The 16,881-nt window shown below is 38.5% G+C and overlaps 1 protein-coding gene across 3 annotated transcripts in view; it reads right to left on the bottom strand.

Annotated features, from left to right (window-relative positions):
• The window catches only part of MTHFD1L (methylenetetrahydrofolate dehydrogenase (NADP+ dependent) 1 like), a 153,281-nt gene that overhangs the window by 120,954 nt on the left and 15,446 nt on the right, over positions 1-16,881 (bottom strand). For 2 of the 3 annotated variants that reach the window (XM_062641747.1, XM_062641740.1), the window contains 4 exons: positions 16,608-16,719; positions 11,719-11,798; positions 10,918-11,015; positions 6,405-6,578 (listed from right to left, as the gene is read on the bottom strand). In XM_062641747.1, coding sequence (XP_062497731.1) covers positions 6,405-6,578; positions 10,918-11,015; positions 11,719-11,798; positions 16,608-16,719 — 464 coding nt within the window. Of the gene's footprint in view, positions 1-6,404; positions 6,579-10,917; positions 11,016-11,718; positions 11,799-16,607; positions 16,720-16,881 lie in introns of those variants that run through there. The other variant, XM_062641742.1, reaches the window with a different exon arrangement.

Raw genomic sequence — 16,881 nt, 5'->3', positions numbered from 1 at the left:
TGCCTATTGCCTTAATCTCATTTACTTGATCCTCTTATTCCTGTGCATGAAAGCCAGATTTAAAGAATATTGGAGTAATCTTGAGGTGTTACTGCACTCAGAGACATAACAAGATAATAACTTTAAGCTATTTAAAACACAACATTAACAAAACAAATAAACAAAAATAAACCCACCAAAAAGTAAACCTGTAACAGTTTGCTGGAAGTTACCACTAAAGGGCTGGCCACAAACCCCCGGAGCTCAGTGCTCACAGTGGCTACGCTGCTAACAGAACAACTTGTATTTGCAGTTCTTCCTGTTGGTGGTTATCTCTGATTTTGAACATCAGACACACAAAGTTCACATCCTAGAGATTTAAGAGATGCCATCACTACCTTATTTACTCAAATGTCGCCCAACACATGGCAGAAGGCTAAGCTGGCATTCAGAGCAGCACAGGGACTCTGTAAGTCTTATGAAACAAACAAAAAATCAAAGATGCAGCTTACCATTTAGTAAAAGCAAGGAAATTGGAATTGACAAATGCATAAACAGAAGACATGGTGGTGGTAACATGAAGAACAGTATCTACTTGTCACAGAAAATACACACAATCAGGAAGCACATTACTAAAATGCTCTGGTAACTAGGCTGGCACATTCTAAAATGACAATGTAAAATAAGTCAGAAAGCACTGGGAATTTTCTATGACAAAGACCCTTTTCCAAAGAACAAAACACTAGGAGGAACAGATTTTGCCTCTGCTGAATTTCCAATATACTGACACTCTGCACCAACCAAATCACAGAGATCCACATAGTGAGAATGTGGCGCTCTGGCAGAACCAGCCTCCACCAAAGTGGGGGTAATAACTACAGCAAGCTTATTTTCACCAGTGTACTCATGCAAGCACACAAGGGTTTGCAGCAGCAAACAAACGTGTTTGCAGACAGGACCTTGACTTCATCAAACTTGTTTGGCCTTAACAGCATGTATTTTCAATGTGTTCCTCACATCGGTTGGTTTTAATCTGTTCGTTCTGTTAAAACCTGCCATCCTTAGCTTTCCTGCAACTAGAGTTATTCATATGGACATCTAAAGGCTCAAAATGTCTAGAGATGGAGGAAGAAAACTAGCAACCAGACTTCCATAAATGGCCTACAGCATTTGAGTGCCGCTCTCCCATGAAACCTCATCCACAGCAGCAGGTAGGAATAGACAATAATAGCTGAGAAGTAAAAATTAGGAACCTGACTTTTCAGTCTCTTTTCACCTAAAAGCATGAACAAAATGTGAGGGATCTGACAATCACACTTTTCAGTGAAGCCAGATTGGTCTGGACAAGTCATTTACCTATCCTCGACTTCTCATCTCACATGAGACGCCTTGGCAGGACCTTTGATTCTCACAGGCTGAGTAGCAGCCTGGAGACTACAGGATAAATCTTATGAGCTAAACAGTTATTTAATAGTTTCAACAGTTAACCAGAACCCCAGCTTTAAATATTAGTTAGGGAAAAAAAAAAAGAAGTCTAAAATTAAAAAATTTCTATTCCAATAATTTCCTTAGAAAACTTATTTTAAATACTTCCTTTTTGTACCTGGTCTACTTTGATCAGCTTTTATAAATAAAATAATCCACTTAAATGATTTTATGGACATTGGGATGTTTTTGCTGGCTACATTACTGAGCCTACAGTACTACAACTTAGGTCACTTGCCTGCTTGAGTATAAAATTACAACTGCTAATGGCTAACTTTAGCTCAATTGTGTAATGCTGTGTTTTCATCTTATGCAAATCTAGGGGAAAATCACCCCTCCTTTAAAATATAGTGCTTTTACCTCCATTTGCATTATTCTTCAATTTTCCTTAATATGGTTTCAATCTAAGCACAGAAACCTCACAATCACTTTCCTCCTTAAAACTTTGCCACCTACCAAGGAGTCACCAGCTCCTTGGCAAAGTTAAGTTTTCCATAACATTGGAAAGCCTTCTCTTTTTATGTATATCAAAACAAAGATAAGAATATGCAGACTTTTTGTTTGTTTGTTATACATCACATTAGCTTGCAGCGGAGCTGTTTCTGTGGGAAAGCTACATGAGGTCTCACAAAGAGAAAATAAACAGTGAGATGATACACTGCACCAGCTGTAACCTCCTCACAGCTACCCCAGCCGCTGTGACTCCAGCAAGAACTTTGCTGGATACGTGACAATTCTCTTTTTTCAAATTTTCTATCTTCAACTCATCAGTATCAGCAATATTCAAGATTTTAATGAGTTCACCATTCCTGTGATCCACCTGGAAGCCTGCAAAGCCGAGCAATGGGGGGCATGGGCAATTGAGTTCCCATAAATGAAAGCCTCACCTACACACATCTCCCATACAAAATTACAGCTGTCAGAAATTTGTTTCTGAGCACAGAAGTGTTGCAATTCCAAATTTGTGGAGGTGAGATTATGACAACATTGCAGTGGCATCCTCAAAATAGCACTTGAGCTTCCTGGTATGAAAGCACAGTGGTCACTGTGAAGCTAAAATGACTGAACAAAGCCAGAACAGACTAAGGAATCCACAGCTACAAACTCTTAAAAGCCGACAAACTCATCCAAGGCAATCCTAGTCAGGAGCTGTGCAATGACATATGGAATACACGACAAACTGTCTCAGCCATGACTTCGCTTTGGACTGTCACATTTTTCAGTGCACCAACACAGTGGTATTTTCCACTCCTATTCTTCCCTCTATTTTTCCTTTTCTTTTTTTTTTCTTGATGTCTACCATTTTTCTTATAAGCACCTTGTGGCCCAAGAAATACAGTGAAAAGAAATCCAAACCAATCCATACCCATGAGAAGTAAATGCAATTCCAAATCTGAAATTTATGTCCCTAAAATATTTACCATCATACAACTTGTACAAGCATTAAGTTAGTATTCATTACCTTCAATTTTTATCTAACCAACAGGGTAGTTCATCACAAAACAACCTATTAATGTCAGGTCAAAAGTAATGATTTTACATTTCCAGCATTCAAAATCCAGCATGTTTCTTAGTAAAAGCAGCACTATATTCCATATTTTTTCCACATCCTGTTATACTTCTGCTTGCATTTTTGAAGGGAACAAGTCAGAATTATCTGGTAAAACCCACAGCACTGAAGCATTTAAAAACAAACTGCTGGAACACACAGGGTCTAATACGTTTTAGAGGCAGTTTACTATTGTGCTTACAAATATGCCATCCACATACTTGAATGCATGATTAAGTTATTCTAAACTTAGCTACTGAACTTAGCTACTAGGTCATGTGCAAGCTTCATTCCTTTGCATGCTCTCAGCTTGCAGTGAATGGGAAGGCAGTTTAAGTTAATATATCCTGCAACATAATCCTTTTTTAGTACACTAAGAGCCTGAATACAGTCAGTGGATGCCCAAGAGCTAATTACTGCATGATAACTTGTGGCTCTTAGTTACCGGCTGGGCTAAAACCACAATACCCCAAGGTGACATGAGCCCTGTAACAAGTCACACACACAAAACCCCAACTAAGAATGAAAAAAGTGAAAGAATGCTCTCCACACAGAGGAATATTGAAGTCATGGAGAAATTAAGTCTTCATCCTATTTTCAATACACCTATCCTTACAGATAAAAAGGTACATGTGGTTGCATCTTGCTATTCAGAACAAGTCTGGGCACATCAGGAATAAACTAGAAGCACATTTGAAGGAAGTATTTATCATTCCTAGACATCATGAAACATTAAAATCCAATTGTGGAATTACAGGCACAAATGTTACTGGCTGCATCATGGGCAGAGGTTAGAGATTTTGCAGCTTATTGAATACACACATTTTTCACTACCTTCACTTACAAAAAGTACACATCATACATAATATATATATATATATTTCCATCAGACCAAATACCCTGAAGTACAACCATGTATCTTAGATGTTTCCTCTGAAGCACTGGAAACTTATTCTGAAGCTTTATACCTCATCATTCTAAAAGAATTTCTAAGTACCTTTGGTTATTGTGAACAAACACCATAATCCTCCAAGTGGTAGACCAAAAGTTTTGGTTGACCTTGTCTTGTCAGGGAGAGGATGAGGAAGGCAACTGAGGATACTATTTCACTCCCCAGTTTCCACACTGGAGTGATACTCAGTTTTCATCATAATAAACATTTCCCCACCAGATGTAGCTCCCCACTTTTCTTGAAATCATTATCTGCTACAGTCATTTCAGCAAATGAGAACAGCTGAGAACACATAAATGCAAGTTCTACATGTATTTTATATGGGCAATAATTCAAACTCGAACTTTGAACTCTCTCAGAAGAGAATGTTCCCACCATTGTAACCACTTCACCCAGGCACTGCTTGTACAGCAGATGGGCTTCTTACGCACCCCACCAGATGCAATGACTTCTGTTACAAATAGTAATATACTGCATAATCAAGTAGTGTAGGTACCAAACCCAAACATTTGTGTAACACAGTTCACTCTTCATACATGTCATATAAACTTAACATACAGTTTTCTATTTGTTGACAGCTTTTCATCCTGCTACTTAAAACTTCCCCATTTCTTCCACATGTATATAAACTTCTGCCTGTGCTAACAAAACAGCATTTGGACAATTGCTTGATGCTTTCCTTGGAAAGACTGGGAGAGAAAGAAATAGTGCATGCAATATGATACAACTAAAATCCAGCTGAATGGGGCTTTGCATCATGCTATCTTCCACCTCCAAATATTTTCGAATAAGCTGTGCTGTGTCCAGAGGAGGGCCACGAGGAGCACCTCCCATATGAAGACAGGCTGAGAAAGTTGGGGCTGTTCAGCCTGGAGAAGAGAAGGCTGTGTGGAGACCTCACAGCAGCCTTCCAGTATCTGAAGGGGGCCTATAAGGATGCTGGGGAGGGACTCTTCACTGGGGACTGTAGTGATAGGACAAGGGGTAACGGGTTTAAACTTAAGCAGGGGAAGTTTAGACAGGATGTAAGGAAGAAGTTCTTTACTGTAAGAGTGGTGAAGCACTGAAATGGGTTGCCCCGGGAAGTTGTGAATGCTCCATCCCTGGCGGTGTTCAAGGCCAGGCTGGACAGAGCCTTGGGTGACATGGCTTAGTGTGAGGTGTCCCTGCCCATGGCAGGGGGGTTGGAACTAAATGATCTTAAGGTCATTTCCAACCCTAACTATTCTATGACTCTATGATTCTGCTAGAGGGCTGGCACAGCCTGCAGCATGGTGGCCAATTGATGCCGTTGACAACATAAGCCTGAAAGCACACCGTAGCAACTTCTTTCAAACTCAGCCAAATGCTGAATCTGCTTTTCTTTCTCCAGAACAGCAAAACACAAAATAAAACTCTACTGAAGGAAACCAAGCTCAACCAGCTATTGTTTCTTTCTCTTAAAACAACTGATCCAATGTCCTCCAGGAACATCTTTGTATGCTGCACTTCTATTACATAGCTTTGAAGACAGCTTCATAACTTGTCTGCCTCAGCTTTGTAACACCATGTCCCTCAGTCTACAACAGCTTCACCTCAGATACTGCCAGAAATCCAGGTTGTCCCTATAGGGAGGCAGTAAAGCAAACGGTTTTTGAAACACTACCCCAGCTGAGGTATTAGTAAATCAAGGCAGTTAAGAACAGCCTTCTGCATCAGCATAAAGTTGTATTTTAAACCTGATTGTTTTTACTTACAAGGAAACAACCATATAAATTCAGAATATAAAGAACATATGCAATTTAAACACTAATGAAAACCTTCATGTTTGTGCACAAATAGAAGCTTCTACTTAGCAAACAAGGTGAATGAAAAAATGTTGTGTCACTGAATGCAGAAAAAAATATATATCTCTTCAGAAGAGAAGAGGATAATCCCTGCTGAGCATAGCATTTACCATAATCATGGGAACAGAGAGCAGGATAAGCTTGCCTGGAGACATGTCTACATTTCAGAGGAAAAAAAAAGCCTTTTTTAACTTTGTTCTCTGTTCTTCAATAAAAAAAGTATTTGTTGTTAATATCAACAGATTAGCATGCAGCTTCTGTTAAAGTGTGTTTATAAACAGCGACAATACACACAGACTTATATACTTGAGTTAAACATTTAAAATACTGATAAAACAGTAAGAAAACCTCCACACACCAATAGATAACATTTAAGATGCTTAGAACAAGCTACCTTATATAAAATATACTTTACTTCAGTAATAACAGTTTGGAAGAAAAGTTGTGTTACTTCAAAGATTTTCAAAACTGCTCACTTTCAGAAGAGAGCAACATACAGCCAAAAACATTCAGGGTTCTTAGTTGTGCAGTGTATTCAAAAGATGTAAGCTGCATGTTTGTATTAATATGAATGGAAAGAGTGGATATTAATGACATAACTGTACATTCTTACCCAGCAACTAGAACATATTTTCCATCTGGTTGATCCTTTAACCTTTCCAGCAGGGACAAACGTACTTTGGCTTTGGTTTGGCCATAGATCTCAATTTCATCTGTAAGCAATCCTATCTCCTTGGCAAGTACATCAACAGCTTTTGGACTCTGTGCTCGGGAAATCTCAATATCACTGGAAAAGAAAACAAATAGGAGCCAGGAGATTTCTCTCAGCTTAGGTGGTCGACAACAGAGCACAAAACAACAGCAAATACTCCAACAATGGGGTTACTGTAATCAGTTTTTCAATCCTCTCTCACATTTTATTAACCAAACCTTAGTATTAACTAACACCTAATATAACATTGAGAATCACATGCAGTGTTTGTTAATTGCTACAATTTCACAGAGTTCTCTTGTTTAATCAGATTCCAAATATTATGTAATGCTTACATGTCAAACTAGAGATGTGCCTGCTGGATGTTCAAGTGTGTCCTACCGGAATGGATGTTTCTGGTTTTGTTTTTCTTCTTCTCCCTCCCAGTATATTCAGCACATCCACTTTACTAAGAAGTGCATACATTCCTTGGCCAACAGTCACATAAACACATTAGCTAAACCTGATGCTTGTGCATGTAACGCCTTTTATCAGCAGGTACTGCCAAGCAAACTAGGCCTTGCTACTCTCCCATGAGGGCACCGGAGGAAACAAGGCACTTGAAGATCAACTCATACACTTCTAAAATGCAGCTAAAATGACAATGGCCACACAGGACAAGTTTAATGCACAGGGCTCAGGCCAGAAGTCCAGTGAGCTTAGAAACTATTTCCAGCAGGGTCTGAGTGGCAGCTGAGGTAAAAGAACAAGCATAGTGCAAGCACACATGGTAGACTGCCAGAGGGGAGGTGGCTGTAGGCTGGGGATACTATCATATCTACAGTTCCTGACCTATACCACCTGGGGTCTTTGGATTTAATACTCCTTCATGGATTTTTCATCTGTGAGCTCGACCTAGTTGCCCCTTATGTCCACATAAGTGTTTAGCAGCTGTAAGCTCCCATGGCAGTAAAGTTCAGTACATGACACACAAGCTGCGAACAGTTGTCTCCTTTGGCTTTGAACTGCTCACATCACCAAAAAAGCAAGCAAAAAAATTACCAAGAGATTAATTACTTTCTGCCTAACCAAGCTAAATTCCTTCCTGCACTTTCAGTTGATTGCAATATTTTTAAGATAGAATCTGGCAATGGAATCAAAGCTAATGTCCTGAACTTTCAAACAGTCTGCAAGACTTCAAATTCCCACGGATGGACACAGAACTACTGCCAGATTTCAACTCTATGTGTGGACCTCGGCTGTTCTCCATCTAGCAGCAAATAATCAGCTTCTGCCAACTTGATTGTTTGCCATTCTTTGAGGATATCCTAAACTGGGACCATTATTCAATTCTAATTCTCAAGTATCCCACTTTTGTAGCCTTCACCAGCTAAGTGAAACACGAACCATGACATAACCCAGTACTAGAGGACAAGGTTTCCAATCACAGCACTCACTGGTTGGGTGGATGACCATTTCATTGCATATGCTAATCTGGAATCTGCTTTCTTTCAAAGACATACTGAGCACATCCTCTTGCATACAAGACTTTCTTTAAATAAACCTTTTTTTAAAAAGAAACCTTTAGCATTACTTTAAATATGACTAGCCATAAAAATGTATCAAGAACACAAGATAGAGGGGCTTACAAACATCACGTGGCAAAGAATACTTAGTTTTCATTCAAAACTCTCTCCATAAAAACAACCTGAGTCACAGAAAAATACTGGTTTGTTGATGACAGTGTGGTAGAAAGTCAATCTGCCTTTTTTTTCCCCTTTCCTACTAATGTATCAGCCTCTTTACTAAAAGACAGAAACTATTATTTCAAACCTCAACTCAGACTATCAAGACTTGCTGCAGCAACCTCAGTCCTTCCTATTTCCTTCATCCCTTGGGATAAAAATTCTTCCCCGAGATCTCTGGAAGAAACAATGAAGCTTTTCTCATCCTGCAGGTACCACTACTGGCAAAAAGTGGAAGAAGCAAAACTAACTAAGCTGTACACTTACAAATAAATTAAAAGGTAAAGCATTTCTAGATAAATAAGATTACAAATATTTTTAGAAGTAAATTTGCCAGAGAATTCCAATAGTTCCTGGTTGATAAAACCACTACTGTCCTCATTTTCCCATCTGAAATTTCTCCAAGGACCTTTAAGGCAAAGAGACTTTTAACAATTAAGAAAATCTTTAGTGACAGATTGCACACTGATGCCCACTATAAAGTGATAAAAGGCATAATTTCATAATGAATTTATGTTCATACCTTAACTACTACAGGCACTAAACAACACATGAAATGTTTATGTCTAGTCTATTATTTCTGGTAAAAGTATTTTCTAAAACAGGAAATTAAGGATTTGATTGTAACTAACATTTAGAAGTCTACATTTGTAGCTAGCTCTTTTAGTTTAACAATATAATTTCTATATTGGACATAACAGCATTATTCAATAAGTTACATTATTCAATATTGCTGGAAATGTGCAACAGTGGCTTCACTGATACTGTAAGTGTCCACCACTGACAATGTAAGTGATAAAACACAGGAAAATTTTAAAGATGTGGTAAGGCTCTACCTCTGCTCTGCCTGTGTCCTTGGATTTCTTTTTATTGCGTATTTGCAAGAAAATCTTCTGTTCCATTTGCAGTATCTTTGGAAATACTTCAATTAACACCCAGATCTCACAGAAATCCAAAAGCAGATGTTCCTAGTTTTAGTGCTTAAGCAGCTTTGCCTCATTTTCAGTGAAAACCCCATCTGTTTCCACACAACACAGTGTATTACTGTAAGATTACACTTTATTGCAGGATACTTTCCACCTGATGAGTTACTTTACATTTAAAAGAAAAAAAGACATAAAGCTATTATCAAATAAATGGAATTCCTATTACTGGTTATAGCCATTATATATTTATTATGCAAATACTGATGTACTAAACACACAATGTCATAGAGAGGGTTGGGAATACCTTTTTGAGAGTTTTTTTTACCATCATGCTCATGACACCATATGCTTTACTCTACCTTTTAGCCGTATTATTTAAGGATAGACTTTTCAGGCTTTAATTCTAGAAACGTTACATGCTGGCCCAGGAAAAGCTCAAGTATTTCTTCCCCCTTGTGCCTCCAGGTACAACAGAAAACTTGTTCTTTGCCATCTCTGTTTTAAATTACAATTGCCTCCATTCTCATTAAACTGTTGTTAAGAGACAGTGAAAACAGAATCAAAATGCTTAGAAAAGAAAACATTTTTCTACAGCTTTCCAAGAACACAGCAGTGGGATTCAGAATTACAGAATCACAGATTGGCTGAGGATGAAGAAGACCTCTGGAGGTCATCTGGTCCAGTCCTCCATCTAGAGCCAGTTAGTTGCCCTGGACCACATCCAGGTAGAGGTTGAATATTTGCAAGGATGGCGACACAGCAACCTCCCTGTGCAATCTGTGTCAGAGCTTGGTCACCCTCACAGCAAGAGTGTTTCTTGATGTTCAGCTGGAGCTTCCTGTATTTCAGTTTGTGCTCACTACCTCTGGTCCTGCCACTGGGCAGCAGTGGGAAAAGCCTGGCTTTGTACTCTTTGTATCCTTTTATTTGTATTCATTGTGTTTATACAGATTAATAAGATCTTCCTGAGCCTTCTCTTCTCCAGGCTGAGCAGTCCCAGTTCTCTTTGCCTTTCGTCCTATAGGAGGTCCCTTCAGCAGCTGAATGGCTCAGAAGCAAGCACAGAAATAAGCACAAAAACATTTTCCATGCTTACCTACATGCTAGAGCCACACTTCAGGTGCTTGTTTCCTCCCTCTGTCCCCCAATACAACCAACATCCAGAAAAGCACTTCAGCACAGTGAAGAGCTCAGGATGATCTAAACATCAGATATGTCAGCAACTGTGCCAAGGCAGATGTAAAATCCCTAAGGTCCAGACACTGGCCTTGGGAGGTAAGTGACAGGAACTGATTTAAAAGATTCTGGTTATGAGAATAAATATGCTTCCTGCTTTACACATCTACACAGGAATATAAAAGTCTAATGCAGGAGAAAGTACTTCTACTGAGGGAAGAAAATAAGTATAAGATCAAATGCCATTGAAACCACTGGGTCTCAACTAGATCCATAAACACCTTTCTACAGTAAGGCTTAGTGATTAGGAACTTCCTGCATTTGTATTTCTGTTGATGTTACACAAGGCTTCATCTCCCTCCCTCAATGAAACCTTCCAACTTTAGGTCTTCATCAAATAAAGATTGGCTCCAGTGTACATCATAAAGTAAAAATTGATAGGAAACAGAAGGACATGGTCACAATGAGGCATACGGCAAAACAGCACAACGTGAAGTCCACATAAGATGATTAAAAACTGATTAGACGTGGACCATTTTTAGGTTCATTGTCACATTTAACATTTGTCTACTCTTTTGCACTTATTACCTGGGCACTGGGGAGAGAGGCTGCAGTTTCAAGCAGCGGAGGTCCCACTTCCTGTACTGCTGGGACTGGATCCATCGCTCTGTGGTTTTTACCATGTTCTGTTTTTAAACAAGAAAACAGCACACACCAGCTGTATCGTAAATGCTAAACGCTAATTTCAAATGATCTCAAGAGTATGAGTATGTTGAAATAACTTCTACAGCAAAGGCTAACAAAAAAAACCCAAACAAACAAAAAAAAAAACAAATTCAAGATCTTTCCATTTCATGGTTTTAGGAGGAAAGAAAAAACACGGCATTATAACTGTTCTGTTGTTTGTCAAAAACAAACAAGACCATTAACACGTAAGTGGCAGAGAAAAGACTCTAGGCACTTGGAGATTTTATTCTGGTGAGATGTAGAGTTACTGTTCTTTTCTCATACCTTAAAAATAATGGAAGATATCAATTGTTCACTGATTTATGCTGCTTCCACATGAAACAACAAACTTTTGGACCCTCTATCCATCACACCACATAAATGTGCGCAGATACAATTAATCTTCACTGTTTTACCAGAATAAGTAACATTAGTCTATTGACACAGTGCTTCTGCCAAGCTTTACTGTAATCACCAGAAGGATCATGTCTAATATTTAATATTCTTTTCTCTAATTAAATGTAGCAGGCATGATTCACCCTGCTGAGTAACACTTGCTATTAAAGATGTTTAAAAGAGCAAAACAAATAAAATCTAAGCTGAGGAAGCAATTTCTGCAGTTTACAGAAAAAGCAACAAATTTACGTCTGAAGTTACACTAACCTGCATTCGCATTGCTATTGTGAGAGAACCAACAGCGTTTTCAGCAGTATGGTTGTCTTGCTGACCATAGTTGTGTTTCTCTGTAAAACAGAAGTATGGCATTAATAAATCACAAAGCTTTTGTGAGTGGGAGCATGTGTAGTTGAAAGCTATTTCCAGTCAAAAAATTTCTCAATGTTGACTTGAAATTTAACATCACTGACAAAATTGTAGGTGGCTTCTTTAATATTTTGAACAAAATCACCCAGGAGGATGGATATACAGTGAAAAATCAGGGAGTAACTGTATGATCTGAAGCATATTACACAAACATACATGCATAATGTGCATATTACACATGTGCATATGATAAAGCATATGAATACCTCAAAAAGAAAAGAGGGAAACACTGAGATCAATTCCAGGATCCAAATTATTGCTTTTGAACCAAAACAACAAAAACAAAACAAACCAAATCAACCCAAAAACCAACAAAGCAAACAAACAAAATGCAAAAGGTGTGAGAAAAAGTGCAAGGCAGCTGTGAGGATTTAAATAGCTATACATATTTATACAACAGAACACCTACAAGAGCATAGTAAAGCCTGTCTTCTTTTCCACACACCCATTACAACGAGAGAGGACAATGAAAGGGTCACAAAGTAATATATAGGATTATTATCCAATGGGATTTATAACTTGGAAACAGAATACGCAAGATTTTTTGAGCAGCAGGAATTATCTTCATGAATGTGACATTAAAAGTACATATTCTGAAGTCTACACAATTCAGACTCCAGCTTTAGACATAGTTAGAATTGTTTCTAGTGGCAATATATCATATAATAATCACATATTAGCTACCCTAAGTAAACATTATTTTGTCATTTTCTTGTAATGATTCTTCTGGCTTGTTCTGCTGTTGCTTATTGACTTTTATGTAGACACAATTTTGCCAAAATTCACATCTTAGTCTCTGTGGGCATATCAAGGCCCTAGCTGCATTCTGAAGGGCGTAGACATTACTGTAATAAAAAATAACAACTGTATGGTGACAGCTTTAACCTTTCCCCCACAGGGGAACTGAAGTGCAAACCATGACCTGGTCAAGCTCTCACTCTACTCATCCCATCTGTACATCATAAAACGCTCACATTGCCTTGCACAATTACCCCTCCCAACAAGGGTCCCAGTGGTGGCAGGCCACAGAAACCTTGGGCTGGAGCCTGAGTGGCATCCATACATCAGTGACAGAGCTAATGAAGCAGAAGGTGACAGTCCTAGCATTAAACTCTAATTAAGAATGTGCCTCAAAAATCCTTTTAAAATTCAAAAAAGAAAAAAAAAAAAGCAAAGAGCCTTCTGGAGATGCTCAGATTTAGACTCAGACAGAGGAGTTTTACTGGAACAGTCTATCACAGTCATAAGTTGACTGTTGTTGCTTTGAGACCAAGCTGGGAGAGCTGCCAAAGAGACAAATGAAGTAGGAAGAATGAAGTTTAAAATCCCCTTTCAGACAGCTGTGCTTTACAGAAACATATCAACTTTTTATGTTATTTGGCTTAATACAACTTCTTTATCAGGGCAGAGCTAGCATGTGTGTAAATGCATACCAGAATTAGACATTTCCCTTCAATAAACTACTTCTCTCAGGCTGCGTATGCTACACACTCACCCCACAAATGACTAACCAGGCTTTTACAGGGGTGAAGGGGAAGTTAAATGTGAAAGTCATGCACACATGAGCTTGCAAGACAATCACAGGATTGCAACAGCTCTCTTAGGATAAATTTTCCAGATGGAGACAGAATAGCACTCTGCTTTGGATTACGGCCAGAAGATCAGCTGAACTGCAGACATGGTGCTCCCCCCTCTGACTCACCCCAACAGAGGCCCATCCACCCATCTATTCATACCCTACCGTGCAGAGTTGCTGTCATGTGCTGCCTGTCTGCTCAAGCAGTTTTGAATAGAGAAGAAGCAGGGAAATGGTTGAATTTCCCACTAATGTACTTAAATCATATGAGCATCAGCTTTCAAGTGACCCCAAAGGAGCTGGACATCAAAACCCAAATAATCTGGTACCCTTAAGTTTTGTTCAGAAAATTATTTTCATTTCTATACATTTACATACAATGTATTTTCCTGCATAACACTATCAGCACTCATTTGATTCCAAAATCATTAGTGAAGCAGAAGGAGATTTTCCACTGCTAGAAATTGGAGAATGTTTTGAAATTGTGATAATTTAAAAATCTTTGATCAGGTTAAAAAAAAAGTCCTTGAAAAAATATCTGCCACTTTGGAGCAAGCTCTTTTAGCTTTTATTCTCCTGGCTGCCCAATTCAGCCATGTCCTTCCAAATTTTGAGGGCTTTTAAAACATTTGAGTGTGTTATACTACATGTATAACTATGAAAGATAGAAATCTAGCCATCATCTAGCTAGAATAAAAGTAATTTCATGGTCATTGTTGCTTTCAGGTTTCACTTAACTCCTGTAACCCCACAGATGTTAAGCTGGACATTTCTAAAGCAAGAAAAAATCCAGAGCAATTTCCAAGCACCTCAGCCAGATTCTACCACATATTGAAAGTGAAGAGTCAGTTGTAAGACTCAGTTTCTTCTCAAAGGTCATGAATATTCCACAATAGGCTTTTAATAAATATCTTGCAATTAAACTAAGTACATTCTTCCTGTCAAACATACACCCATGTTTCACTCTCCAGTAAGTCTTGAGGCCAGATTTTTTTAAGCTGCTAAAATGCACTTCTGCTATTCTTTCGGAGTTTCTCCAAGATTCTGACAATCTCAAAAGCATAACCATAAAAACAGATAGACACTTGGTAGACAGACACTTGGTATATAAACTCTATTCAAATTATCATGCTAAAAATCTCATGCTGCCTTTCCAAAGAAATACTTGGCATGGCCCACTGCTACAATTTGAAAAATGCAAATCTATATGCTTATGCCAAATCTCCTGCCTTAAAAATGAAGTGCTGTGGTACGTGAACACCACTCAAATGTTTTAATGCAGTTTTCCTAACAGCAATCTTTTAGGCAAGGGAAACACTAATACTATCTATAGTTCTATAGAGCAAATACTTAAGTGTTTTTATATATATGCGTATATATACTTACATATATATATAATTCTTAAGTCTCAAGACATGGCATAGTTATACTGCTTAACTTTTAGGTCTCTGAAGACCCAGACTCTCTCTGCAACAGGGGAAGAGAACTAGGTATATGAAAGTGAGATTTGGACCAGACAGTACATAGAGCCGCAAGAGTTGCCATTATCAGTGCCACTCAGACTGCTAGGATTGGCTTACCCCCACCCTGCCTTCATAGACCTGCACCTCTACCCTGAGTCTAACACCTAAGAGGTTTCTGCTTAGAAGGATTCAAATGAGGAGGGACTATTTTTTTTCATTTATTTATTTATTTTTTTTATAGGTGCTACCACCGTACCACCATTCTCTCTTTTCTGTCCCTTTCCCTTTTTCCCCCATTCCTCCTTCATAAAAGAGTATGTTACACTAGTAGATTGGGTACCTGCTGGAGAGACCTGTGCTCCAAGCCCTGCCCTACAAATGTTTAACAATTATATCCACCAATCCCTATGCAAAATAAGTGGTCATTAAATATGTGAGGAGTCTCCTAATCACTACGCTAGGAAAAAGAAAAAATTAATTACTTCTGGACAACTCACGCAGCATCAGCAAGGAACAAGGCTCAGTACCCAATCTTGTGATCTTCATTAGGATCAGAGCACTGTTCTGGGAGGTGGAAGATGAATGCCCAGATGTCTTCAGACAATTGAGTGAATTATAACACAGATCTCCCACATCCATAGCATGTGGTCAAGTCAAGAGGATATCATGAAAGACAAGGAAAGGAATATCTATGGCCACACTTTGCATGGCAACAACAGCTGCTTTATTACGAGCCTGATCTTGCATTAGCTCTGCATAGACTGCTTAATTTGTCCATAGGGAATACCCCTAGTTTAAGAACCATACAATTAGTTTTTCTTGGCCTTGTTCCCGTTTCCCCAGTTTTGTATCAATAGATGTCAATAAGCACACTTGTAATAGATTTAGAAAAACACATTAACCAATCACACTACCCATGTACTTCTTTAGTTTCTCACACATTCACAGAATAATCCCATCTGGACAATGAACAGTCAAATCCATATACATACGAAAAATCTACAAAATACCTAGGGATCGTCACAGGACTGCAAGGAATTTTACAGGAAATGCAATTCTAGCAATAGAATACAGTAACTTCTGGGAAACTTTCTTAGTTTTATTCCTAATACAATTCTATAGCATTTTTAAACTGAGAAATTAATGAACATACACCCTCTCTCCACACCAGTCAGGGAAGAGGGAGGATGGGAATCCAAACTTTTCTTGTAGGAGTAATTACTACAGGAGACATTCTTCCTGTTGTCAGCTACACACGATTTCTCTACTCTCCTAAAGAGCTTCACAGCACTTGGCAGGTGACTTTTTTAACCCTCTTTTCTCCATGTTCCAGATGAGTCCACAAAAGTCACTGGATAATACGCTGTATAAAACACCACTAAATAATAGCTCATCTGATGACCCAAACGTCTTCCCTCTGGATTCTTTGAATCCACGGTATCATAATTTATTTAAGAATCCTGGTACAAAGAATCTGTTCCAGCCTTTCTTCCTTCACACGATATCTATTTCCTATTTATATATCAGAGACATATGTATACATCCCCTGTACACAAACACCCACTTTTAAAAGCTCTTTCCCAAAGACATAGCTTTCAACCATATTTTGTTGCCACCAGTGTGCCACACACTTAGCTCAAAGACTTGTCACACATCATTTTCAAAACATGTTGTCTTTTAACGCCTCTTACCTGACAGCAAATCATGAGAACAACTGATTATGGTGGTTCCAGGCTTTATCCAGCTCACAGGAACATCATCAGGTTTTGTACTGCAAACTACCACCACATCTGCATGATGAAGCTAGGGACAGCCCAAACCACCACCGAGAAACAAAACAAGAATATTAGAAATACATTCTTAAATATTCATCTTGTATTATTCACTTACACAGCAATAGTCTTTGAGCAAGGTATTTTCAGACAGCAACAACAAAAAAAAAATTCCAAATTGATGGCTTGATTC

Source organism: Pezoporus occidentalis, unplaced genomic scaffold, assembly GCF_034315485.1.
Source record: "Pezoporus occidentalis ecotype Australia unplaced genomic scaffold, CSIRO_AGI_Poc_V1 ctg7, whole genome shotgun sequence".
Lineage (NCBI taxonomy): Eukaryota > Metazoa > Chordata > Aves > Psittaciformes > Psittacidae > Pezoporus > Pezoporus occidentalis.
Note: the sequence above shows the minus strand (reverse complement) of the source record. Positions and strands in the feature narration are given on the sequence as shown.